Source organism: Dama dama, chromosome 11, assembly GCF_033118175.1.
Source record: "Dama dama isolate Ldn47 chromosome 11, ASM3311817v1, whole genome shotgun sequence".
Lineage (NCBI taxonomy): Eukaryota > Metazoa > Chordata > Mammalia > Artiodactyla > Cervidae > Dama > Dama dama.
In genome coordinates this window covers 82213948-82240979 of record NC_083691.1, presented here as the reverse complement: position 1 = coordinate 82240979, position 27032 = coordinate 82213948, and the positions used below count along the sequence as shown (strand labels likewise).

At 36.8% G+C, this 27032-nt stretch overlaps 1 protein-coding gene across 1 annotated transcript in view; it reads left to right on the top strand.

Moving 5' to 3' along the window:
* Positions 1 to 4843: 4843 nt before the first annotated feature.
* ARHGEF33 (Rho guanine nucleotide exchange factor 33) overlaps positions 4844 to 27032 on the top strand; it is a 49893-nt gene continuing 27704 nt past the window's right edge. Inside the window, exons 1-8 of the mRNA XM_061156121.1 lie at positions 4844 to 4868; positions 6548 to 6597; positions 15182 to 15346; positions 15675 to 15796; positions 16940 to 17082; positions 19561 to 19620; positions 20489 to 20710; positions 26898 to 27027. Coding sequence (XP_061012104.1) covers positions 4844 to 4868; positions 6548 to 6597; positions 15182 to 15346; positions 15675 to 15796; positions 16940 to 17082; positions 19561 to 19620; positions 20489 to 20710; positions 26898 to 27027 — 917 coding nt within the window. The remainder of the gene's footprint in view (positions 4869 to 6547; positions 6598 to 15181; positions 15347 to 15674; positions 15797 to 16939; positions 17083 to 19560; positions 19621 to 20488; positions 20711 to 26897; positions 27028 to 27032) is intronic.

Sequence of the window (27032 nt, the reverse complement as noted above, 5' to 3'; positions counted from 1 at the left end):
TTGATTCCTGGGTTGGGAAGTTCCTCTGGAGAAGGGCATGGCGACCCACTCCAGTATTCTTGCCTGGAGGACCCACTCCAGTATTCTTGGGCTTGCCTGGTGGCTCAGACAGTGAAGAATCTCCCTGCAATGAGGGAGACCTGGGTCGATCCCTGAGTAGGGAAGATCCCCTAGAGGAGGGCATGGCAACCCACTCCGATATTCTTGCCTGGAGAATCCCCATAGACAGAGGAGCCTGGCAGGCTACAGTCCATGAGGTCGCAAAGAGTCAGACACGACTAAGCACAGCCTAGCTCAGGCAGTGATTCAAGGATTATGAAGGACAAAGTAAAGAATTACTGGGCTCAGAGAGTGAGGGATGCCCACAATGAAGAAGAGTACAAGATCTCAAAGGAATTTCATAATGTATAGCTCTTCCCAGAAAAAGTCTACTTTTCCACATAATACTGTTATTTTCCCTTTTAAGATGTATCTTTCAAAATATGTTACTCACTAATATGATCATACTCTTCAAATTAGCAATTTTCTTCTGTAAACCTAGCCTAAAAATGCCTTAAATAAGAGGGGAAAAAATCTATATTCTTTTTTATGTTAGCTATAATTTTTCATTAACTATAATGACAAATAGAAAATGATCCTAATATTCAATAATTTAGAAAGGAAAAGACAACAATGACATAATTCCTCAAACAACTATTTTTCAGTAATTAAATATACTGACTGCAAAACTATTTGGAGAAATCTAGGAATTGAATCCACCAGTTCTAAAGTCACAGAGACCTATTCCAGTTCTGGCTCTCTCTGCCATATCTTATCTATGATTCCTGGTACATCATTACCTCATTTTCCCAAGCCTCAGGATGCTCGTCTGTAAAATGGAGATAATGATCCACACTGAACAGGATCAATGTGAGGATTCAATTAGATGTGACAATATAAAGAAAACATGAAGATGGTGCTACAACCATAGCAGCTGTTCACAAAATGTAGATACTTATCCTCTATCAATAGATTTGTTAATAAACTTAAGGAAACACATGATGTCCTAAGAAAATATAAATTATAAAATTAAGCTTAAAAGTTGAGTAGACCAATTACCTTTTAAGAAATTGAATTGGGTTTAAGGATGTGTCTACTTTTTTAAAAAGGCATTAAGACCAAATGTTTTCATAGCTATGATATACTGTCTTTTGATGAACGACAATTCCAATTTAATTGAAACATTTCTAGATTATAGGACAAGATAAAAAACCTCTCTAATTCATTTTAAGAAGCTAGGATAATGTGAATGTCCCTCTGCCATAGAATAAAAAATAAAAAAAGCAATTAATCTTCCACAGATCAAAATCACTCATGAATATAGATGCAAAAATATCTAAATATTAACAAATAGGATCCAGCAGAGTGTCAATAAAACTATCTCCTATGACCAAGCAAATATTCCAGGAATGTGAGGATGATTCAACATCAGAGAATCAGTATAATTTATTATGACAAAGGAGAAAAAGGTAAGTCTATCAATAGCTGCTAAAAGATGGATAAAATACAGTAGCCATTCCTTTTAAGAAATTTTGGTAAAGCAAGGCTAAAGTTACTTAAATATGATATACATTATTTATCAAAGGTAGAAAATATGATTATAAATGACTTTAAAGTCATTTACATTAAAATAAGAAGATGGATAATAATATCCACTGTCACTGCTATTAGCAAACATTATTCTAGAGGCTCTAGCAAATACAATATCATTCAACTGTGAAATAACCAGTGTAAAACTTGAAAACAAGAATTAAAATAATCTAGAAATATTTATTTTAAAATATTCTATAATTAATAAAAGAATTTAGTAAGATGGCTGAGAACAAAATAAATATTTAAAAAAGAGAGAGAAACACCAGCTAGAGAGAATTGGAAATTGAAAAATGCCATTTGCAGTAGCAATAAAAACTATACACTACTTAAGAATAAATGAGTCTTACTTATTAAACCCCTAAGTATATAAAAGCACCAATATATACGGCTCTGTATACCGAGATGTTTGTTGTAGCATTGTTTACAGTGACAAAATAATGGAAATAAAGGGAATGCCCATTGATAAAAGAACAATTAAAACAGATTATTCCTACCATGGATGTTACTCAGTCATTAACAGTGATTTGCTAGATTTATACCAATTAACTTGGAAAGATTGCCATGATATACGAAGTGAGAGGGATGATGCAGAGAGGAAGAGTATGAACCTACAATGACAACCCCCGCCTTATCTGTATAAGAATATACAGAATAAGAATATACAGAAGTATATACATTTGAATGTGGCTCTATGAGGATAGAGAAAGAAACGAAGAATTTCAGCAGATTGTTAACACTGACTGGGTCTAAGGAGGGACATTTGTACCTCTACCCAAATAACCACAATAAAAACAACTTGAATAATAAAGGTCCAATTTGTAAAAGAAAGAAAAATACTTAATATAGGTAAAAAAAGTAGATATAAAATTATAGGCTCCATTAACAATCAGGTAAAATATTCAAGAGAAAAGTGATAGACTAGCAATAAAATCAAGTGATCAATAATTAGAGGCATCATAGCTGTTTTTTTTCCCTCAGTATTTTCTAAAATTTTTATAATGTGGTTTGGTTGTTTTCATAATTAAATAAATAAAATTTCTAATTTATTTTCTAGTAACCACATACCTTATCTTCTTGAAATCAGTAACTATTTGTACATTTGTGAACTTGATGATGTCTTACCTCTGAAAATGCATAAATTTACATTTTACCTATGACAGATGGCAGTTTGGGGGTTTGTTTTTAATTAGCTGCAGATTAGATCAATAAATCTCCTGGAATTAATTATCCATAAAAAATCCCATTAAAATATGGCATTAAAATATGGCTTCACATATTTTAATACTTTTCCCCCCAAATAGCAACAGACATCACCTCTAACAATTATTTTCAAAGCTGTGTGGTTTTAAGCGGATGACTTTTCTTCCCCTCTCCACGCCTTGGTTGCTTCTCCAATAAATGAAGACGCTGAATCAAATAATTTTCTCAGTGTCTTTTGGCTCTAACTTTCTGCGATTTAATTATATTCATCCTGGAATTCATTAAATATCAAAAGATTATTTGCTAAGGAGCAGAAACTTTTCATCTTAGAAATGTTTATATCAGCTATGAAAGAGATTCAGATAGCTTTGGAAGATGACTTATCTTGATATAATTTCCATGCTCACATGAAAAATGTACAAGATTCCAAAGAGCATATGGCCTTCACTTTGGGCCTTTCTTTAGATCCCTCATTTATAATTGTGCAGCTATTGACCAATGCTTTTTCATCCATTTGTGCCTTCCAGACTGTCAATTTATCATTCTGCTTCACAGACCTTAATATATGCATGAAACACTAATTTCTACTTTGAGGTATAAATTATATAGGATAAAAGGCACTCAGTCAAAATACACATGAGTGTATTTTGATGAGTTTTGACAAATTTATGCATCTGGATAACCACTACCATAATTAAGCAATAGAATATTTTTATCAACCTAAAAAGTTCCCTGTGCTTCTTCCCAATTAAACTCCCACCTCCTGCCCTAGGTAAACATTGATCTGCATTTTATCACCAGAAATTAGATGTGTCTTTTCTAGCGCAGTGAACAAAGTTGTAACTTATGCTTTCTCAATCTTGGATAGTGTTGATATATTTTTATTATTTCAATTAAGTTTCTTAATTGCAAAGCAATAGGAAATAATTGGCTGATTTACTCAGCAAAGGACTTTGTTAAAAGGATATGGACAGCTCATAAAATCTCTGGGAGACTGGAGAACCAAGTTTGGGATTATGCATCCAGCAACAATGCCCCACATCATGTAGTACAGCTGTTCTGGTGAGGAAAGCAGCAGCTGGAGTTCCCTAAACTGTCTATACCAGATCATGGTCACCACTACCACCCTTGTTGATGCTGCTGCTGCTTGTCTTAAAAATCATTTCTATTTCTAAGAAAGTAGAAAGTATATCAAGTATATCTGCCTTAGGAAATCCTTCTGCAACTGCCAGCACCAATTGAGGTGGGTGTATCAAAATGTTACCACATGTCCATCATGCCTTAGCTGCAAGGGAGGCTAGGAGAACCTGGCACTTTCAGCCTCCACATAAGGGGAGGCCTCTGATCAAGCTGCATAAGGTTGGGGAATTCCCCAATCATTGAAAAGGGTTAAAATTCTAGATGGGATAAAAAGAGGGCCAGTGTCCACAATACTATTTTTACTTGTTAGATTGCATTCTGAACTGGCAGTTTCATGTCCAAAGATCACAACAGCTAGGCCACATTTGACTAGCATCTCCTGGTGTAAAGAAGTCTACAGATGGTGAAAGTGGGGACAAAGCCATCAAGGAACTTACTATTTAATGAAATAGAAACAGATATATTAGCCTTCATGCTTGCTCAAGTTAATTTCCCCAAACTATACCCTGCTAATAAAATTAATAGGTTAAAGTTAATTGGTTTGATCCCCAACAGAATTCAGTATATTAAAAACTACCATAATTTTTAACTAATGAAATTCATACTTGTTGACAAAATATTTACCTTTGAGTTTTAAGCTAAATATGTGCTCAACTTAATATTTTCACTCTTCTGAACCTGCACATAACACCTGTTGCTTCTGTGTTCGTTTCAATTTTTTAAAGTTAGCACATAAACTTAAGTCCAGTCACTTCACCTGTTCCCTTACTCTTGATTTCAACTGACAGGTCTGGGGACGAGGGGATGGCCTGATCCAGGGATGATGAAGATGCAATGTTGAATAAGCTGGAGGAGAGAAGCAACAGGCACCATGGAAAAGACCAAAACCAAGCAAGGTCAGATTTTTCCTATGTCTTGCTTAGGCTCAGGATTTAAGAAATATAGGTTGTAAGCTGGTATTGCCCTTATCTCATAACATAATAATATGTTAACTTGACTATTCTTATTTCACTATCATAACAGAATGACCAGGAAGAACACAGACACAGTACTGGGGAAACAGGAAATGCTACATGTATATCTATAATTTGAGTAGTTTCTTACTTTTCTTAGCAATAATTTTAGGACTGCCTCAGAATGACCTCCTGAAAAGGGTCAAGATATATATTGAACTAACAGACATCCAACGCCTTCTAGGCTGACCTAGAAACATGAGGGCTTCCTCTTTTAAACTTTACCACACAGAATCAACCATATAAAAGTAGGGTCTGTTATCATCTTCAATTGATAGGTAAACAAACAGTCATAGAGAAGTGAGGCTATAGCTACAAAATGTCAGAGTTTGATCTGGGACCCTGGTCTCTGTCCCCAGGTTCTGGTTCTTGCCATTATACCAGGCTGTTGGGACATAGCATGAAATAGGTTAAGTAAATCCACTCAAGTTTGTAAGGGGGATTGGTAATCTCAAACCATCTGGATTTTATAGAGACTGCCTTTGGTGTGTATAAGATCTGAGCTGAAGTTATATATTATTTATAAACTTAACATACTGAGGCTTATTCCTCTAAGGAAGGGTTTCCTGTACCTGAATGTCCTAGGAGAACAATGTACACATCTATACATCCAAATATTTGCAGCTGGGGATTTTATCTATAAACTGCTTGATTCATACAATGTGATACAAAGGAGATGTGGCTAAAATGGATAAGCAAAGGGCTGCATGTGAGGTGTACATTTTATGCAATTTATCTCGTTCTCGGGGCTGAGGTTCTGACAGGTACATTCTAGGCTAATCTTTTTCCTCCCTAGTGCAAATGGTTTTCATAACCTACTACTTTCTTTGTGTTTGACCTGTCTCTAGTGTTGACAATACTGTTTTCTTTATGCCTGCATCCTTCCAAGACCCTTTGTATTGAAATTTCCTTCCATCAGCCCTCTTGCCCAGGAGGACAGCAAAATTCCTTTAGCTGATCTGGGCAGGACAGAGGGCAGAGGTCTGAAGTTTAGCAAGGATCAGAGGTAGAAGTAAGGAATATTTTACACAGGCCTCCTGAGAACAATAGAGTGACCACTGGATAAAAGACTTCCTGACTGGAACTAGCCGCTCAGATAAACTTCACTCAGTCCCAAGAATAAGACAGACCCTTTTTTTTTGGCCCTGCCATGCGGCTTGTGGGATCTTAGTTCCTTGACCAGGGAGCGAACTTGTGTCCCCTGCAATGGAAGCACAGAGTCTTAACCACTGGACCACCTGGGAAGTCTGAAAGAGACCCTTCATGGGCATTCCCTTCTGGCTAATGAATGATTGTTTATCATTCAGTTTGATTGAGAAACTTCCCCACCTTGGTAGCACATGATTTTCTACTACAAGAGATATATCAGGTAGATATGGTTTGATCATTAGAATGTAATATAAAATAACCTATGCCAATTTATCTTCTGTCTCTGTTGAATCATTGGCTTCTTATCATGCAAGTACAGATTTAATATCCTGTAAGTCCCCTCACTCCCTGCATATGAAGAGAATAGGGACAGAATGAATTGTGTTGATTAAACTGAGCTCTTTTCCCTACAGGAGATAATGAACATAAGCCAATGAATAATCCTTCTGCACAGATTTACCAGGTAAAAACACAGATTGTTTTAAACTCTTTTATGTATCACAATGATGACTGTTCTTTATGTACACATTGTTTTTAGCACTCAAAAAAGCTTCTACATGTATCATTGTGTTTGTTCACTTAAGACTGTGAGATAAGCAGGGTTAAGAGTACCATTCACATTGTACTCTGGTGAAAACTGATGACTGAAGGACAGCTTACACAGTTTATAAAATACAGCACCACCACTCCCACATCGATGATGCTTTTCTTTTTGTCACCATCATTCTGGTCATTACCCTGTGTAATAACATTTCCATCAGAAGGAGAGAGCAAGATCTGGTTTTTTCAGTCTCTTATTTTAGTAGGGAGAATTGAGAATAAAAGGGGGTTAACACTGCAGATGTTCATATATGATAACAGAAAAAAAGTTAAGCTCTTTTAACAATGGGAATAATTTGATTTATGAGGAGATAAATGTTCTGCCAACTTTTATGTAATATGTTTGCAATGACAGTCACTTTGGCTCTCTACATAGTATTTCTTTGGCTTCTATCTACCAACTGTGATTTAAAGTAAATTTCTGTCCTTAAAAATCATAGAGTTCATTCTGACATAATATGTAACGTGAAAAGAGCTTGGGCTAGGGAAACCCATGCTACTCTCTAGACTTAAGGCATTGTTATTTGGAATACTTGAGAAGGAAGAAAGAACTGACAGGGTTAGGTGGGGGTTGGGAGAAAGGGTGATTTCAAAGTTGGCTCTTAAGGTTTTAAGCCCTGGTATACCAGACCACCTTACCAGTCTCCTGAGAAATCTGTATGCAGGGCAAGAAGCAACATTTATAATCAGACATGGAACAATGGACTGGTTCAAAATTGGGAAGGAGTACATCAAGGCTGTTTATTGTCACCCTGCTTATTTAACTTATATGTCGAGTACATCATGCAAAATGCGTCTGGATGACTCACAGATGGAATCAAGATTGCCAGGAGAAATATCAACAACCTCAGATATGTAGATGATACCACTCTAAAGGTAGAAAGCAAAGAGGAACTAAAGAACCTCTTGGTGAGTGTGAAAGAGGAGAATGAAAAAGCTGGTTTAAAACACAACATTCAAAAAACTAAGATTATGGCATCTGATCCCACCATTTCATGCAAATAGATGGGGGAAAAGTGGAAACAGAGACATTTTATTTTCTTGGCTCCAAAATCACTGAGGATGGTGACTGCAAACTTGTAATTAAAAGATGCTTGCTCTTTGGAAAAGAAGCTATGACAAACTTAGCATATTAAAAATCAGAGACTTGGCTTTGCCAACAAAGGTCTGTATAGTCAAAGTTATGATTTTTCCTGTAGTCATGTACAGATGTGATAGTTAGATCATAAAGAAGGTTGAGCACCAAAGAATCAATGATTTCAAATTGTGGTGCTGGAGAAGACTCTTGAGAGCCCCTTGGACAGCAAGGAGATATAAAGGAAATCAACCCTGAATATTCACTGGAAGGACTGATGCTGAAGCTGTAATACTTTGGCCACCTGCTACGAACAGCTGACTCATTGGAAAAGATTCTGATGCTGGGAAAGATTGAGGGCTGGAGGGGAAGGGGGATGGCATCATGACTCAATGGTCATGAGTTTGAGCAAACTCCAGGAAATGGTGAAGGACAGAGAAGCCTGGTGTGCTGCAGTCCATGGGGTTGCAAACAATCAGACATGACTTAGCGACTGAACAACAACAAGTAGGAAAAGGGGGCATCCATGGTGGCTCAGTGGTGAAGAATCGGCCTGCCAATGCAGAAGACGCAGGTTCTATCTCCGGGTCGGGAAGATCCCCTGGAGAAAGAAACGGCAACCCACTCCAGTATTCTTGCGTGGGAAATCCCACCACCAGAGGAGCCTGGTGGGCTATTGTCCATGGGGTCGCAAAAGAGTTGGACATGACTGAGTGATGAAACAGCAACTATGAAAAAGAGTGGTCTCCCAAATAGAGATATAGGAATCCAGAGGAGCAGGTAGTTTGGGGAAATGTAATTTAAATTTGTTTACTTTGAGTAACAGTAAAATGAAAATAACAACTAGTTAGTTCCCAAAAATATCATGTAAGAGATCACTGCTGAGGACCCAATTAGGGCAAACCAGCACAAGATGATGAAAACATTGTAATCATGTTGCTCTTAGAACCAGACCAGCAAACAGAGAGGCTGAAGAAAATAGCCTCATTTCAACTTAATGAATATTTATTGAGCAGTTACTATGTGCAAAGTCTACTGCTTGGGACTTGAATGGGAGATGAAACAGATGTTCTTACTGATTTTTAAGTGTCCTGAAAAACATACAATAAATACAAGGTAGGCTGTTTGGAAGAATTTCAACAGAGGTATTGATAAAATTCTGTGGAATATGAAAAAGGGATGAATTAATTTTAACTGAAGGATTTGATCGGGCATGTAAGAACGAGTTAATCATTTGGTAAGTGGGTGTGAGGAAGGGTAATTTTAGGCAGAGAGACTAGCCTGAACAATGGTCTGGAAACAGGAAGTGAATCTTCCTTCAATGCTCATCTGATGCTTCACTTGTCTGTCCAAGACCTCCCTGCCCACCTCCCCTCTGTTAATGCCCGACCTGTGTATGGCATTTGAATGAGTGTGACTATCTCTTTAAACTCAGGTATGATTTAAAGTCTATTACAGATTTTATGTAGGTCACTCCCTGAATGTTGGCTAAATATAGCTGCAGTGGGGATGGCCTCATTCTCTTATTGTATACATCCAAGTACATCTGTTCACGGAGGAACAAATGAAGCAGTGGAAGTGAACTTGCTCCATGTGACCTTTGTGATGCTGTGATTATAACCCTGTCCTTGTTTTAAAAGAATGTCTCCTAAACCCCAGTCTGTTTACTCCAAGCAACATTTAACCAAAAGAAGATGAAGGAGGAGAAATCAAGAAGAGGACAAGGAAGGAGGGATACAGGGAGAGATTAACTATAATAGATACAATCTGTACTTAAAAGGGAGAGCAAGATATGAAAGGTGAAGGAAAATGTGACATTTCAGACATTTTCTATCTCCTTATTTTCTCAACAGACCTCCCAATCCCTACCTGACATTATAGTAAATATTAACTTGTATATTATTTTTCAATTGTCTGTCTCCTTCTCTAGAATGTAAGCTCCAAGGGCAGGGATTAGTACATTTTGCTCTTTGTTATATTCTCAGAACAAAGTATAGTGCCTGGAATAGAATACATATTCAATAAATATTAGTTGAATGAATGAATGGATATCGTGAGATGTATATATTGCTTTAAGCCAAGGGGTCTGATGTAGTAATTTTAGTTTGGTGCTAAATGGTGTTTGGAAAACTGTCTGGTTCTTTGCAAAAAAAAGAAGAGATCTTTGCTTCATACTCTAATCAAAATAAACTCAAAAGTGAATTAAAGCATTAAATATTTTTAAAAACCTTGGAAGTTTAGAATTAGTGAATATTTATTTTGTCTCTGGATGTCTTTTTAAGGAAAAAAGCACTAGAAAATATCTTTTTAAGAAAAAAAAAACACTGGGAAAAAAATCACAAAGGGAAACGTTAGTGAGTACATCACATCCCAATTAAAAATTTTCCCAATGTAAAAATATTTTCAACAAATTCAGAGACAAATAACAAAAACTGGAAAATTTCCTACAAAAATATTACAGAGCTTTAATGATATATAAATAATTCATAGAATCAATAAATAGGAAAATTCTGAAATCCTGATAGAATACGGGTGAAGAAAACAAACAATGTACCAAAACAAAATTGCAGATGGCTAATAAATAGAAGGAAAGGTTGAAGCTCAAAGAAACAATGATTAAAACAAGGAGTATTATTTTTTGACTAATTTAATGCAAATGCAGTAAAAGTGTTAAAATTTTGTTCATACCCCTAATTGGCTTCCAGTTCTTTGGATGAACCTAACCTTGGTAAGAATATGGTGCTGTGACCTAAGAAGTCAACAGTAGAATGAGCACTATCATCTCCCAGCTCACTCCAGGTAGAATTACTGTGGACTAGGTGAATCAGCGGACACCCTGACTGCTCCTTAGCTTAGTACACTCCCTTTTATTTGCATCCAAATCTATCCCTCTCCTCTTTGTCCATTGTCCATAACCCCCTCAAAGTCCACCCCAGTCTCTTTTCCAGAGTCCGCTGTGTTGATTCAGCCAAATGATTACTTCATTTGGAATATATATTTTAAAATTCTGATTTCAGTAACATGAGAAGTGAGGGTTGAGGGTCCCCCAATTAAGGCAACAGATGAAACAGCACAATTTAGTTCTAGTGCAACCCTCACACTAATGACTTGAACTCCAACCATGTTTTTGGCTCATGTGTAGCCTTAGGAATGTGGACACTTTAACTTCTACCATTTATATTACTTATGTTTCATATGTCTTGTCTAAGACATGATTTTCCAAATACACTAATTTAGGACATTGCATGTCATACAGTATGTTTCCAAGAATATATACAACCATATTATTATAACTTTTCAAGCCCTCTGGTCAAATATATTTTGTATAATTATTAATTTATTGAATATGTTCCAATATGGTATATTTTCCTTTGGGTCAATACTACCTAACATCCTTTGACTCAGTAATTTTATTTTTAAGAATTATCCAAAGGAAATAACTGAAATATATACAAAGCTTTAAATAAAAAGCACTATATTTCAATGCATTATCTTATATTGAAAAATTATAAATAACAAATTTACAACCAGGGTGAATGAGTAGGTAAACTCTGGCACACTTGTAGAATGGAACATTATATAGCCATTAAAATGTACACTTAGACAAACATTTGAAGGCTGAGGGAAAGGACTTATAAGAATGTTATGCAAAAGGAAAGAAAAAGGAGGGCAGAATCAAAATATGTCTTTTACGTGATTTCAACACTATAAATATGCATGCGTGTGTGCTTAGTCATGTCTGACTCTTTGAAACATGATGGACCGTAGCCCGCCAGACTCCTCTGGCATTTTTCAGGTAAGAATACTGGAGTGGGTTGCCATTTCCTACTCCAAGGGATCTTCCCGACCCAGGGATCAAACCCATTTCTCTTACATCTCCTGCATTGGCAGGTGAATTCTTTACCACCATGCCACCTAGGAAGCCAAAGCCAATGCTATTAATACTTGCATTTATATTCATAGCACAAAATAGAAGGAAATATACCAAAATTTTAATGGTTATATTAAAGTAATGAGATTTGGGGTGACTCTCTTTTTTCCTTTTTCTCTGTTAATAAAAATATTAATAATTTAAGAAAATGGGTTATATGCCCAAAGAAACTCTAACTGTAAATCTATGGGAACCAGTCCTACAGTAATAGGTTTCATCATCAAAATTTCCATTGAATGTTTTCTAGGATTTATAAGCCCTGTTTAAGCCTCAGTCTCTTTTTACCATTGAGGCATGTTCTTCTAACTCCAGAGAAGCTATCTCTGCTAGACCTGTGTTGCATCCAGGGATAGATAAGATAAATTTCCACCACACCAGGCTTCCTATCAGCCTCAGTGTTGCCTGGTAAGAATAACTTTAAGGATCAACTTCTGCAGGAAGTGTAGAGTAGATTTGGGAAATTTACTCTTTACTGTTCAAATGACTCACTTTGTGTTTTAAATCACTGCATTAAATTAATTGCAATGGGTTAATCCATTGCATTGGATTAACAGAGGCTAAAAATTAGGGAGTGGCAGCTGGCAGAAAGACCCCATTTCTTCTCTAGCAACCCTGATTTAGGGGGAAGCCAAAGCAATTACCCTGGCATTCTTGTCATTATGGGCTACTTCAAAATACCTGAGCTTCTGCTTCTGTAGAACTTTTAGTCAGGTGTCACAGGAATTTGGCATACCTTGTGGAGATTTCTCAAATCTTGATCTTTAAAACTTTGCAGAGTTCTCAAAGCACAGGCCCATTCCCTGCTTTTCTGACCTTAATAATGAGACAGAAGGGAAGGAGAAGTTTGTGTAAAAGACAAGTTGGAACAACTTGCTTAATTTATGAAAATTTAGTTTAAGGGATCTTTGAAAAAGATTTTTTTTTTGGTAAAAAAAAAAAAAAATTTGGAAGACATTGACTAAAATTCATCTTGAGAAGAGTTAAGAGCCAAGAAAGTAGAGGAAATTGAGAAACAAAAATTAAGAGCAGGAAATAGGAAGAATTCAGACTCCCCTCCCCTATTTCTTTTGAGCCTAAGAAGCCCTCTGTGGTACCGTAGGCTTCCAAGTACAAGAGTTCCCTGAACCTGCCTCCAGTGGGAGCCCGCCTCCAGCGGCAGGATGGAGGGATCATAACCTCTCTAGAGCAGCTTCACGAAAAAATCAACGAGATGAGGAACGTGTTCAACTCGCTGGAGAACAAGGTAGACACCCATTTCTAATCCTGGGGGTGGGCTGTGGGCTGTCAAATAAGAAAGCGGGAGACAGAGCAGAGCAAATAAGTCCACGTCTTCAGAGTATTTTTTTTTTAACTTACAAAGGAATGGCCAGTTGGTACCAGAAAACCAGTCTGCAGTAGCTAAAGGTTTTCAAAATCTCCCAAGCAACTTAAAAGTGACCTGTAGTCTCAGGTGTGTGATTGTACTCACTATGTATGGCATCCCCTGCCTGATCAGTGGTCATGAGCCTCTTTATAAAGCAGTAGTGTTACTTCAGTGGCAGTCATCGAAGGAGCTCAAAGTAGCATATGGAAAGAAAATGGGTGCTTCCTAGCTCAAAACGGTTTCAGAATTCCCAAAGTCCCTATATAACCTGGCTGTTAGTGAAAGGTATTGATAGCTCTTAATATTTGAGAACTGGGGTTCTATGGGTGAAGAGAATCCTGCTGCTTCCTTTTGCCTTCTGGGCAAAACGCCACACATCCACCTAGGGGAGTAGTGCAAATGAAACCTATTTCTGTTGGAAAGTGGTTCCCTTTTTTTTTCCAAGCAGGAATCATGAGTGAATGTTAGATTTCCTTCCTTCAATTTTAAAACATGCCTACATTTTGCTTTGATATCACATGGCCATCGACTTCATTTTGCTCACAGAAGATGAATTTGTATAATGAAAATTACCAGATCAAATGTAGTTGATCTGGTGATTTAACCTAACATGACAACTGAATTAGGACATGTGCTAAAACCCATCACAGACATATCAAAATTAAAAATGACTGGAATGAAATACACATTGCTCATGTTGTTTCCCAATCTTTCAGCTCCAAACACCTGAGATGTCATGCTTTTTTTTCCCTCGGAATGATCTCCTTGATTCCTCTTACTTTCCCCTCCTCCAAGCCCTCTGTGAAGCACAGAGACCCACAAGCGCTATATTTTGAAAATATGGTGCAGAAGAGTAATTCATTTTATACTTTGAGATGTCACACAAGTTGGAACCATTTGGAAAGGGTGTTTAAGGCTCCTAAAAAGTTCTGTTTCAAAAAGCAATCAGGAGTAAGCATTTCTATACCTAGCAGAATGTAAGATCATAAAAATCATGTAAGTAATGTTATTATTACCTTATTGTTATTATCTTAACTTTTTGTTTGTTGAAAATGCTTTTTTCAATGACTCAATAAATAAAACTGAAATTTAGAAGTGCTCCATTTTCTCCACATTTCTGTTTGTGCTTAGCTTTCTGATTTACCACTTCAAGGGGGAAAAGAATGAAAATTTCTTGAACACTTTTTACATACCAAGCATATGCTATGGTAGGTACCATACCTACATTTATTCATTTAATTCTCAGGACAGTCCTGTGAAATATTATCATAGCTATATTATGGATGAAGAAATTTCTACAAAGAGGCTAACCAACTTGCCTGAGGTTTTAGTACTTGTAGCAGAGTTGCTAGGATTTATACCCTATCTGACTCCAATTGACACCCTTTTCATGGTTGGAAGTTGACAATAAAAATCCAAGTGTGCATTCCTACAAGACCAGGCTTGACGGCTGAAGATGATTCTCGTTACTATCAAAGTGCTGAGTTTCTACCATTGTAGGTTTTCCTGCCCCTGGAAACACCATAATCTCCTTTTTCATGATATCATCCAAGAATATTAAAAAAACTTCTTCCCTTTCAAAGAAATGTTCAAATATGCTTAATTATTACTCTTCTTATCATTTCATTTTTTTAAGGAAAAAATAACTGAATTTCTTCAACATCCTTTCTTGCATGGAATTCAAAGAGTTACTTACTGATCAACACTGTCTTTCACATGCATAGGTTGCTTTTAAAATAAATCTCTTTTTATTTTATTTTATTTTATTTTTTAAATAAATCTCTTTTTAATCAAAGGTGTTCAAATAAGTAGTTGCAGGAACACTTGCAAACAATAAATTGGTTGCTTTTTTTTATCACTATCAAGCTTCAGGGTGAGTGATATAAAGAAGACCCACTTTTCCCTAGACATATGGGACCAAAGTTGCCTTAAGTTGTGTACACAATAGTCTTCTAGTAAATGAGTTCTGTACATGTTCAAGAGCCTGATTTTGCAAACAAAAGAAACATCCAAGGGATCAGAGATTCCATTCATAATAATTTATAGCAAATTGAATTAACTCTTTGTGTATTATTTAGTTGCAGGCTCTAGCCTCTGAACTCAAAACTGGCTTCACAGAAGCAATGCAAGAATTGTCAAGAATTCAACATGGAGAATATGCTTTGGAAGAGAAGGTTAAGAGCTGCAGATGTTCCATGGAAGAGAAAGTTACTGAGATGAAGAATTCATTGAACTATTTTAAGGTAGGTCCTTCTTCTATTTCCCTCCTAAAGATTTCTGGTCATCTTAACAGAAGTAAAAAAAAAAAACAAAAACAAAAAAACTTGCCTTTTTGCCTAGCAACCAAATACAAGAATTTTCCTCTGGCCCATTCACTAACTTTCATGGAAAAATATCATGTTTTACTTGGTTGGATCTCTATGTTAAAATTAGAAGCTACAATAAAAGTAAACTTTTCATCTCTCATTCATTCATTTAATATGTCTTAAAAGTTTTCTGTGTACTAAATATTATGTTATATACTTTAACTTCATATGCCAGATTAAATACATATCAATTCTTATTTTTTAGGAAGAGCTGAGCAATGCCATGTCAATGATCCAGGCCATCACTTCCAAACAAGAAGAAATGCAACAGAAAATTGAACAGCTTCAACAGGAGAAGCGAAGAGAATCTCGAAAAGTTAAAGCCAAGTGAGTGTCTGACCAAAAAACTGACCAAAGGCAAATGTATAAGCAATGGCTCATAGACAGGCACCAGGAATACCTTTCCCTCTATTGGTGGACAGCTGGCCACTAGGCTCCATGAACCAGCATGTGATAGAGGTTATGCAGCACAAAAATGAATGGTGGGACTTCTCTGGCAGTTCAGTAAAGACTCCATGTCTACAATTCAGGGTGCAAAGTTTCAATTCCTGGTGGGGAAATAAGAACAGTAGCAGAAAACACACTTAATATAACTGGAAGTTAAACGAAAATGATATGAAGTGGCATGCAGAATTTAACTGTAAAGACGTAAAATAACAACTAGAAAGTGAAAGTGTTAGTCATTCAGTCATGTCCGACTCTTTGTGACCCCATGGACTGTAGCCCACCAGGCCCCTCTGTCTATAGAATTCTCCAGGCAAGAATACTGGAGTGGGTTGCTATTTCCTTCTCCAGGGGATTTTCCCGGCCCAGGGATTGAACCTGGGTCTCCCTCATTGCAGGCAGACTCTTTACCAACTGAGCCACCAGGAAAATAACAACTAGAAAGATATATTTAAATTATGATTTTTGTGCTAAGATAGTGGGGTCACCAGTGATTTTATTAGATTTCTGAAATTTCTCTAATACTATTATTTTACTTTGACCATTGAAAATAAATTTATATTAAACAATATCCCAACCAGGCTGAATTAAGGTAAAGCTTCACCACTAAGGAGACATAATCTTCATTGTTACATGTTTTGATATGATCAAATTTAAAATATAACTAATATTTGTGTGACCCTGGAGAATGGTTCAGTGTTTTCAGTCAAGTACCTGCTCCTTCCTGCTACCCTTGTGTTGCTTTGTGAAGAGAATGTAAATTATCCCAAGAAATTGTTCCCGCTGTAAACTCTGTAACAGGGAAGCTAGTAACAGAAAAATAAGAATGCAGATATTATAATTAGAAGGTGAATTGTAGGTATTTGGTGATGAGTTGCATTGAATCATATGAATTGCTAGCATTCAACTGTGTTTAATTTACAAACTGCAATTTTGTACGGTTCAGAAATTTTCTTGACCTATTCTGAACTGACTCTTTTCTTACCCCATCATGTAGTAAGAGCCTTTTTTCTTTTCTTTTTTTAGGAAAACTCAGAAAGAAGAACATGGATCACAGGCTGGACCTGCTCAAGCACAAGGAAGTCCTTTCCGTTCCATCAACATCCCTGAGCCTGTTCTTCCAAGTGAAGACTTTACAAACCTTTTGCCTTCTCAGGCCTATGAAAAAGGTACAGTTCACACATCATATTGAATTAGCCAAGTAGTTCTCCCTTGGTTCCTAGGACTTCAGTAACATTGAGAATAGGCTTACAGCCTCCATCTTTATTAGATGAAAATAATGTATCACTCAGGATGTTTTGCTTTTGTAACTGGAATGTAAAAGAATTCAGAGGATCTAAGAGATGGAGAGAGTCTGCCCAAATTTAAAAGATTTTCTTTTGAGGGAAAATAATAATCTGGGTATTCTAAGTTTCAAATGGGTTGGAAATAATTTATTATACAATAATACTATACCAGCTATAGTAGAAAAAATTTTTTTTAATTATTCACACTAATAAATTGTTTTATTTTCTACATTACTTCTCAATCCTTACCTCTCTGCACAGATGGAAAGTTGTGTTCTTTTTTTTTCAACAAAGGTTTCACGGATATGAGAAAGTTATATCTGCCCTAACAGGCAGGCATTGATGTCAGTGATAACCTAATTCTGTACTCTCCTTTCTCTGGAAAACTGATCTGGTGATGTTTGTGGGTTGAAACAGCCACAGCCACATCACCGAAAATAATTAGAAAATATCTGTATGTAGCAGTCCTGAAGAAAATGGCTTTCCAAGAGATGTTGCTAAGCATGTTCACTTACATGTTTGCTACATCTTTGTATCCTCAACAATGTTTAGCAAGTACCTTATATGCAGGAGCATGAATGGAATACCAACATTGTTTGGATAAATTTTCCTATGATTTTTTTGGTCTCATGTTGAAAGTCTCCAAAACAGACTCAATAACTTCTAGACCAACTGTAATCTCCTCAAGAGCAGGACTGGTGGTTTTCCACCCTTATGGCTTAAGAAACAATGTAACTCATATATTCAAAGATAATAAATCTGCTTTGGATAATTTAAAAATCTTAATCAAGTGGCTTTTAAGTGGTGTTAACTTCAAAAGTACAGATTTGCTTTTTTATTTTTTACCCATTTGAGTAGTTATTTTAGAGACTTAATAGGTGCAGCCTGGGAAGACTCACTTGATCAATCTAGGAAATGGGTTCATCACAGGTGGCTCTACATTTTTTGCTCCACAGCATAAAAAGCACAGCATAAAATGAAGATGTTAGGGAAGAATGTAGAATGGGCTTGGAAGGTGGAAGTCAGATCAGAGTCAAGTCTGGGACAGCTGACCATATGCACAAGATAAAAGATTAAAAGTTGTATTTGCCCAGATGCATGGCAAATTCTCCTTCTTTCATTATTATATAGGCATGGCTTATATAATATAGTTTATTCTACTGAGTTGCTATACAAATTTGGGAATAATATGGCATAGTAAGACATTCTGGATATGATTGGTGGTAGTTTATGTTAAAACTTGAGGTCAAAGGACCAAACTTTCAGAAGGGGTTGGCTTACCCATTATAAGCCATTGTTATAGTGCCATTACACTATACACATTACACAATAGTGCCATTGTTATCCACTGACCCCAAATTCAGTATCTTAAAATAGCAAACATTCATTATATCACAGTTTCTCTGAGTTAGGAATCTTTGCACAGATTAGCTGAGTGCCTCTGGCTCAAGGTCTCTCATGAGGTTGCAGTCAAGGTGTTGGCCACCCGCTACCCTTCCTTCTCTCCATCCATTCATCTATATTTTCATCCATCCATTCGCCTCAAGCATTGATTTAGGTGGTGGGATATCATAATGAACAACAAGAATTTCTAACCCTCAAGGACCTCTTGTTCTGAAGGAAGCAGACAATGAACAAGACAAAATATGTAGTATGTTAGACAATGATCAGAAGACAAATAAGGAAACACAAGTATAATTTTAGAGAGGGTACCAGGTAAAGACCTGAAGGAAGTGAGAAAGTAGGTTTATGGATATCAGAGTGGGGGAAAGGGACCAGTCCCAAGGTCCCGGTAGGAACATCACTGATATGCTCAAGAAATTGCATAAGACCAGTGGGGCTAAAAGCAAAATAAACAGGGAAACAATAGGAGATGGGTTTTTTAAAAAAAGAAAGAAAAAAAAAAAAAAAAACAGCAGGCAGGGGAGGGGTGCAGATATTTCAGGGCCTTAAGATCATTCTAAGATCTTTGGTCTTTGCACGGAAATGGGGAGCTGTTGGAGGGCTAAGCGGAGGCTTGACAGGGTCTGACTTACATTTTAAAATCATCCTTCTGGCTCTGTTTAGCATTACCATCCTCACCATAATAGTTACATAATCATTTAGCTCTTGCTGTGTGCAGTTTAGAAATGTTATCTTATTTAATTCTTACGGCTATCTATGAGTTAAGTACTAGTTATATCTTTGTAGAAATGAGAGACTAGTACTTGCCACACTCTATTGTAATGTTTTTTTTTTTACTGCTCTGGCTTTCCCAGTAGAAGGTAAGCTCTGTGAGCCTATCCCAGTTCTTAGTTCATAGAAGGTGCCAGTCCATGTTAGTGGGATAAGTATTGATTGAAAGCTTTCCTTCATCTGCAGCGCAAGAGACCAGATCCATGCACGTAGGAGACAGCAATGTGAAGGGAATAATGGGTTCTGGTAAGTGGCTCTTCTTCAAGTTCTCTTTTCTTCTAACAGTCTCACCCTATCCCTTCTTCTACCTTTCCTGCTTCTACGCCCTCAGTCCCAAACCAGGCATGAAAGAACTCAGGCAAGATAAAGCACTGTGTTTACTAAGATTCCAAGATGTATGCTGGAGTAGGTCAGCAACTCAGTTAAATCCAGAGAGAAAGGGAAGGGAAGTTGAAGACAAAACCAGTCTTCTCAGTTCCTTCAGGCTTGTTTCAGTTACCACTGAACTAACACTTGCTGAGAACTCACAAGTGCAGGTGGAATGACATTTAAGTTTTCTGTGGACCACACATCTTAGAGTTTATGTATTTAAAAGTTATCTAGGAGGTAATTCACCAGAATCTTATAAATTATTTCATCTCCCCTCCCGCCCTTCCTCCTGTCCTTTGGAAATATACTATCATCAGGGCCAAGGAGGACAAATTCCAAAATACGATGCTGTCTTTGGTACCCTTTTTCCTGCTGTTTCTGTGTGTTCTCCCCAGGTGTGCTCACCTGAAAGGAAGAAATATGAAGAATCAATATATATGACTATAAATTAGTTTTGTTATTATATTTTATAAAAATAAATAATTTATAAATTAACTAATTTATATTTTATTTTATAAAATTTATTTTTAAAAGTCATTCAGTACAGTCTGTGTGCCAAGAGTCAAGTATATAGACCAGAAACAGAGAAAGGTGATCCTTTGTAACTGTGGAGACTTTTAATTCTTAACTGATATGTTTAACCCTCAAAGGATAGTTGTACCCAAGCAAAGGCATAATATTTTTGAGTTAGTAACAAATATAATTTAAAAAAAATCAGAACCTGATGGCAGATGTTATTTTTCAGGAATGACCCCAACTCCAGAAGCAGAAGAAAACCTTAAGCCTTGCCTCTCGGCTGATATCCAACCCAAGAGTCATCTCCCACCTGGTGTGTGGAGGCAGCCTAAGGATACTAAAGACTGGGGTGAAGAATACGTCACAAAAGACCACCCAGATAAACTCAAGGAAGTGGGCCAGGGCAGACATAGCTCCTTGGAAAATGTTTTATGTGAAACTTCTTTAGCTGGTAAGTCCCAAGGGGCAATGTAGGCTGAAAATGTATAGAACAAGAAACCTAAGGGCTGGACTCCTTGCAATTTAGATGCAGTGGTCCTATGAGACCACTGAGCCTCTGGTTTCCTTTTGAGATGAACAAACTGAAGTCTTTAGTGGTAAAGGGACTCACCTGAGGTCATATGGCCAACTGGGACTAACACCTTGATTCTGGGTATCTGTGACACTTAGTATTGTACCACTCTGGAAAAAAAGGCATAAGGTTAGTGGAGAAGAAGGCAGAATTTTTTGTGATGGATTTATTCAGTGATATGGAATGTTCAACGTATGAATCTTGTATCAGGGGTTCACCACCAAAATGTCAAATACTGCAATGAGGTCTGTTTTTCCCTTCCTCCTTTTTTCCCTCTTTCCTTTCTTTCTTCAAATGATAAATCATCACTGAGCACTTAGCTTATGTCTGACAATGGCATTACCCTCCAACTGTTGTTTTTAATTAATTAATTTTAATTGGAGGCTAATTACTTTACAGTATTGTAGTGGTTTTTGCCATACATTGACATGAATCAGCCATGGCTGTACATGTGTCCCCCATCCTGAAGCCCCCTCCCACCTTCCTCCCCATCCCCATCCCTCAGGGTCATCCCAGTGCACCAGCCCTGAGTGTCCTGACTCATACATTGAACCTGGACTGGCAATCTATTTCACATATGGTAATATACACATTTCAATGCTATTCTCTCAAATCATCCCACCCTCACCTTCTCCCACAGAGTCCAAAAGTCTGTTCTTTACATCTGTGTCTCTTTTGCTGTCTCCATATAGGGTCATCGTTACCATCTTTCTAAATTCCATATATATGCATTAATATACTGTATTGGTGTTTTTCTTTCTGACTCACTTCACTCTGTATAATAGGCTCCAGTTTCATCCACCTCATTAGAACTGATTCAAATGTGTTCTTTTTAATAGCTGAGTAATATTTCATTGTGTATATGTACCACAGCTTTCTTATCCATTCATCTGCCAAAAGACATCTAGGTTGCTTTCATGTTCTAGCTATTGTAAATAGTGCTGTGATGAACATTGGGGTACATGTGTCTCTTTCAATTCTGGTTTCCTCTGTGTGTATGCCCAGTAGTGGGATTGCTGGGTCACATGACAGTTCTGTTTCCAGTTCTTAAAGGAATCTCCACACTGCTCTCCATAGTGGCTGTATTAGTTTGCATTCCCACCGACAGTGTAAGAGGGTCCCCTTTTCTCCACACCCTCTCTAGCATTTATTGTTTGTAGACTTTTTGATGGCAGCCATTCTGACCGGCATGAGATGTTACCTTATTGTGGATTTGATTTGCATTTCTCTGATAATGAGTGATGTTGAGCATCTTTTCATGTGTTTGTTAGCCATCTGTATGTCTTCTTTGGAGAAATGTCTGTTTAGTTCTTTGGCCCATTTTTTGATTGGGTCGTTCATTTTTCTGGAATTCAGCTGCATGAGCTGCTTGTATATTTTTGAGATTAATTCTTTGTCAGTTGCTTTGTTTGCCATTATTTCTCCCATTGTGAAGTCTGTCTTTTCACCTTGCTTATAGTTTCTTTTGTTGTGCAAAAGCTTTTAAGTTTAATTAGCTCCCATTTGTTTATTTTTGCTTTTATTTCCATTACTCTGGGAGGTGAGTCATAGAGGATCCTGCTATGATTTACATCAGAGAGTGTTTTGCCAATGTTTTCCTCTAGGAGTTTTATAGTTTCTGGTCTTACATTTAGATCTTTAATCCATTTTGAGTTTATTTTTGTGTATGATGTTAGAAAGTGTCCTAGTTTCACTCTTTTACAGGTGGTTGACCAGTTTTCCCAGCACCATTTTTTAAAGAGATTGTCTTTTCTCCATTGTATATTCTTGCCTCCTTTGTCAAAGGTGTCCATAGATGCATGGATTTATCTCTGGGCTTTCTGTTTTGTTCCATTGATCTGTACTTCTGTCTTTGTGCCAGTACCATACTGTCTTGATGACTGTAGCTTTGTAGTATAGTCTGAAGTCAGGCAAGTTGATTCCTCCAGTTCCATTCAAAGCAAGCCAAAGATTGCTTTGGCTATTTGAGGTTTTTTTTTGTATTTCCATACAAATTGTGAAATTATTTGTTCTACTTCTCTGAAAAATACCATTGGTAGCTTGATAGGGATTGCATTGAATCTATAGGTTGCTTTGGGTAGTATACTCATTTTCACTAAATTGATTCTTTCAATCCATGAACATGGTATATTTCTCCATCTAGTTGTGTCATCTTTGATTTCTTTCATCAGTGTTTTATAGTTTTCTATATATAGGTCTTTTGTTTCTTTAGGTTCCCTCCAACTGTTTTATAGGAGGTAATTTTAAATTTTTTATTATCCAATACATGAAAGCTGAATAACACTAAAAGGTTTATTGTGAAAATCAGTAGGACCCACTTTAAATTCTTTAGACATATTTTTTTTCTGGTGCTTGCTTCCATGTTTTAAAAAGAGTTTATGCTGCTATTTGTTTTTCTATTGGTACATTATGTGCATGCTAAGTTGCTTTAGTCGTGTCCAACTGTTTGCAAACCTATGGACTGTAGCCTGCCAAGCTCCTCTGACCATGGGATTCTCCAGGCAAGAATACTGGAGTGGGTTTCTGTGCCTCCTGCAGGGGATCTTCCCAACCCAGAGATTGAACCTGCACCTCTTATGTCTCCTGCATTAGCAGGTGGGTTATTTACCACTAGCACCACCTGGGGATACACAGACCTGTATAATATGAGAACTATATTGGGTTGGCCAAAAGTTCTTTTCGGTTTTTCCATAACATCTTAGGGAAAAACCCAAAATAACTTTTTGGCCAACCCAACATTAATATTTCTAATAATAGAAATATTATCTCATAAAGTTCTCTCATATACCTTTTCAGGCAATACCCACCCACAGAACCACTACTCTGACTTCTGTCACTGTAAATTAGTTGTGTCTGTTCTTAACTCCATAAAAATGGAATATTACAATATGTTGTTTTTTCATGTCTGGCCTCTTTCTCTCAACATAATGTTGCATGTAATTCATTCAGTAATTTATTCCTTTTTATTAATCATATTGAATGAGTTTACCATAATTTGTCCATTCTCTTGTTGCTAGAAATTGGATTGTTTCCAATTTAGGGCTACTATGAATAAACCTGCTATGAATATTCTTGCACAAATCTTTTTTTTTTTTTTAATGTATGCCCTCATTTCTCTTGAGTGTATACCTAGGAGTGGAATCTTTGGATTATGGGATAGGATTATGTTTAACTTTAAAACACCAGCAGTTTACCAAAGTGGTTGGAATATTTTATACTTTTACCAGCAATGTATGAAACTTTCCAGTTGTTTTACATTCTTCTCAGTATTTATTATGATCAGCCTTTTTAATTTGAACCATTCTGTGGGTGTGTCCTGTGTCATATTGCAGTTTTAATTTGCACTTCCCTGAGGACTAATGATGCTGAGCATCTTTTCATATGCTTGTTGACTATTTGTATAATTTTGTTTATGAAGTACCTATTTAAGTCCTTTGTCCAGTGTTTAAATTGGGCTATCTTTTTATTCTCTATTAGTAGGGTTTCTTAATATATTTTGAATATGAGTTCCCTGTAAGATATACGTGTTGAGAATATTTTATTCTATTCTCTGCCCTGCCTTTTCACTTTCTTGGTAGTCTTTTGATAATAGATATTTTTAATTTTAATGATGTTCAATTTATCAATTTTAAATGTTTAAAATAGCCTATGACTTATGTGCCCTTGCAAGATATTTTTGCAAATTCTAAGATTATCAAGATATTCTAGTATGTTTTCTTATAAAAATCTTTATAGTTTTAGCATTCACATTTAGGTCTATGACTCATCTTGAATAAATTCTGCTGTGTGGTATGAATCCAGATTCATTTTTTTCCCATAGGGCAATCCAGTTGCTTCAGCTCCATTTATTGAAAATGCCTTCCTATTCTCATTGAAATGAGTAGGAAAAGCCAAGTCATCACATATATGTGGGTCTAACTCTAGACTCTAAGGCTTCCCAGGTGGTTCAGTGGTAAAGCATCTGCCTGCCAATGCAGGAGATGCTGGAGACATGGGTTTGCTCCCTGGGTCTGAAAGATCCCTTGGAGTGGATAATGGCAACCCACTCTAGTATTCTTGCTTGGGAGATCCCATGGACAGAGGAGTCTGGTGTGCTACAGTCTATGGGATTGCAAAAGAGCTGGCCATGACTTAGGGACTAAACAACAAAGTCTACTCTATATACTTTTATTCTGATTAGGAGAGAATTGACATCTTGACAGTACTGATATTCCAGTTGAAGAACATGGTATATGACTCCTTTTACATAGGTCTTGTTTAATTTTTCTTAGCAATGTAACAAAGTCTGTCATTGACATTTTTTTAAAATAGCACTTGCCCTAGAGACCTCTGTCATCCTACTCCATTCTGACTCACTGCACTGCTGCCCTCCTGGGACTTCTCAGTCTTCCTGTGAATTCCCTTAAAATTTCTCCTATGTTAGATTCCTATTCAGGTTTTGTGGAGGTGTTTTTGTTTTGTTTTGTTTTGTTTTGTTTTGCATATCCTTCTCAGCTTCTTGGTTTACTACTTGTTTTGAAGGAACACATAGCCTGGTAGTTTCCACATAATTTGTGACTATTTAGATGAATATAAAGTCATTTTCCATTATCATTTTGAAGCAATTGTTCCACTGTCTTCTAAATTCTAATGTTGCCAGTGAAAAATCCAATATCATCTAATCCCCAGTCCTTTGTATATTACCTGATTTTTCTCTCTGGTAACTTTTAGGATCTTCTCTTTACCTTTGGTGTCCTAAATTTTCACAGTGATGTGGTATATTTTACAGTGATGTGAGAGTTTTTTTCATTAATTATACTGAATGCAAATGGGCCCTTTCCTCTGGAAATATATGTCCTGGTATTTTTTGTGTTATTAATTTGATAATATATTCTTGTTAATTTTCTTTCTTTTCTCTGAAACTTCTACTAGTTTGATATTGGATCTCCTGGACTGATTTTCTCTATTACTGCCTTTCTTGGTGGGGAGGGAAATGGAGGCAGGTGCACAGATTTCCTTGACTTTGTCTTCTACTCTTTTTTAAAAAGTCAAAAAGTTTCTTCTTTTTTTCCTGGATTGGTTTTTAAAAATAGGATCCTGTAATTATTAAATGGGCAGAACATTTTTGGTAACTCTTTGAGGATATTAATTATAAGATTCTTTTTTTAAAGATTTTTTTTTCCCCCTGCATTGTCTCTATTTATGGTTTCTCCTTTTAAAAATGTGTGTATACATTTTTCTTCTCTTTCTTTTATGATGTAAGATTGATTCAAGTATCTGACGATTCTTAGCTAATTATTCATATCCAGGAAAAAGGCCCTAAATAAAAAGAAACCTAAAAATCCTGGGTTGGTCAAGCTGATCAATAAGTGGGCTTCTTATCTGCTAATCAGGTGGCAAATTACTGTTTTGATAGGTGACCTCTATATGTCAGTGTTTGTAGATCTTTTTCACTTGGGCAGCTCATTCCTCCAGTGGAAGATCCTCTGGTCTCCAGTCTGGACAGTATAAGTCTGGCTGCTGGCACTCTGGGACCTGCTGGCACTCTGGGACCTGCAGGCAAAGAGGCTGAGAGGAGTCTCACTGTTTTGTATGTGAGCCTTCTCTGAGTCCCTTTGTTTTCATTTTAGCATTTCAACTCTGCTCTCTACTATGTCTGATGTTGTTAGTTCAGATACCAGAGACCCGGGCTTCTCTAGCTTGTCTCATTTCCCCTGGGGTGGAATTGAGGAAGCCATCCAGCATGGGGATAGGGAACTGAAGGTTCAGCTTCACTGAATGTAGACTGTTTCTCCTGTTCACAGCATTGCCTCTTACTTGTACTCTCTATGATGCCTTGGTGTCTCCAATCCTTGAGCCTTTCTGCTTCTCAGCCAATTTCCCATCCACAGATGAAAACACTGAAGTAAATGGCTTGGTGCCCTTTGCTCTGCTGAATTAATGACCATGCCTCCACTCTGCTTTCCATCTTCCAGAAACTTGCCGGTGTCTCTATTGCTTTCAATACCTTTTTATTGCTTTCTATCATTTAACAGGGTCTCAGGGAACAGTGGTTAACAAAAATTCCCTCCTTGGTTTGTTTTTAAAGCTAAAAGACAGACTGTGGCTCTAGAACTGCTTGAATCAGAAAGAAAATATGTCATTAACATCTCTCTGATCCTGAAGATCAAGGCAACATTCCAGGGGTCAGATGGAAAGAGGAATTCTAAAGAGAGAAGGTACC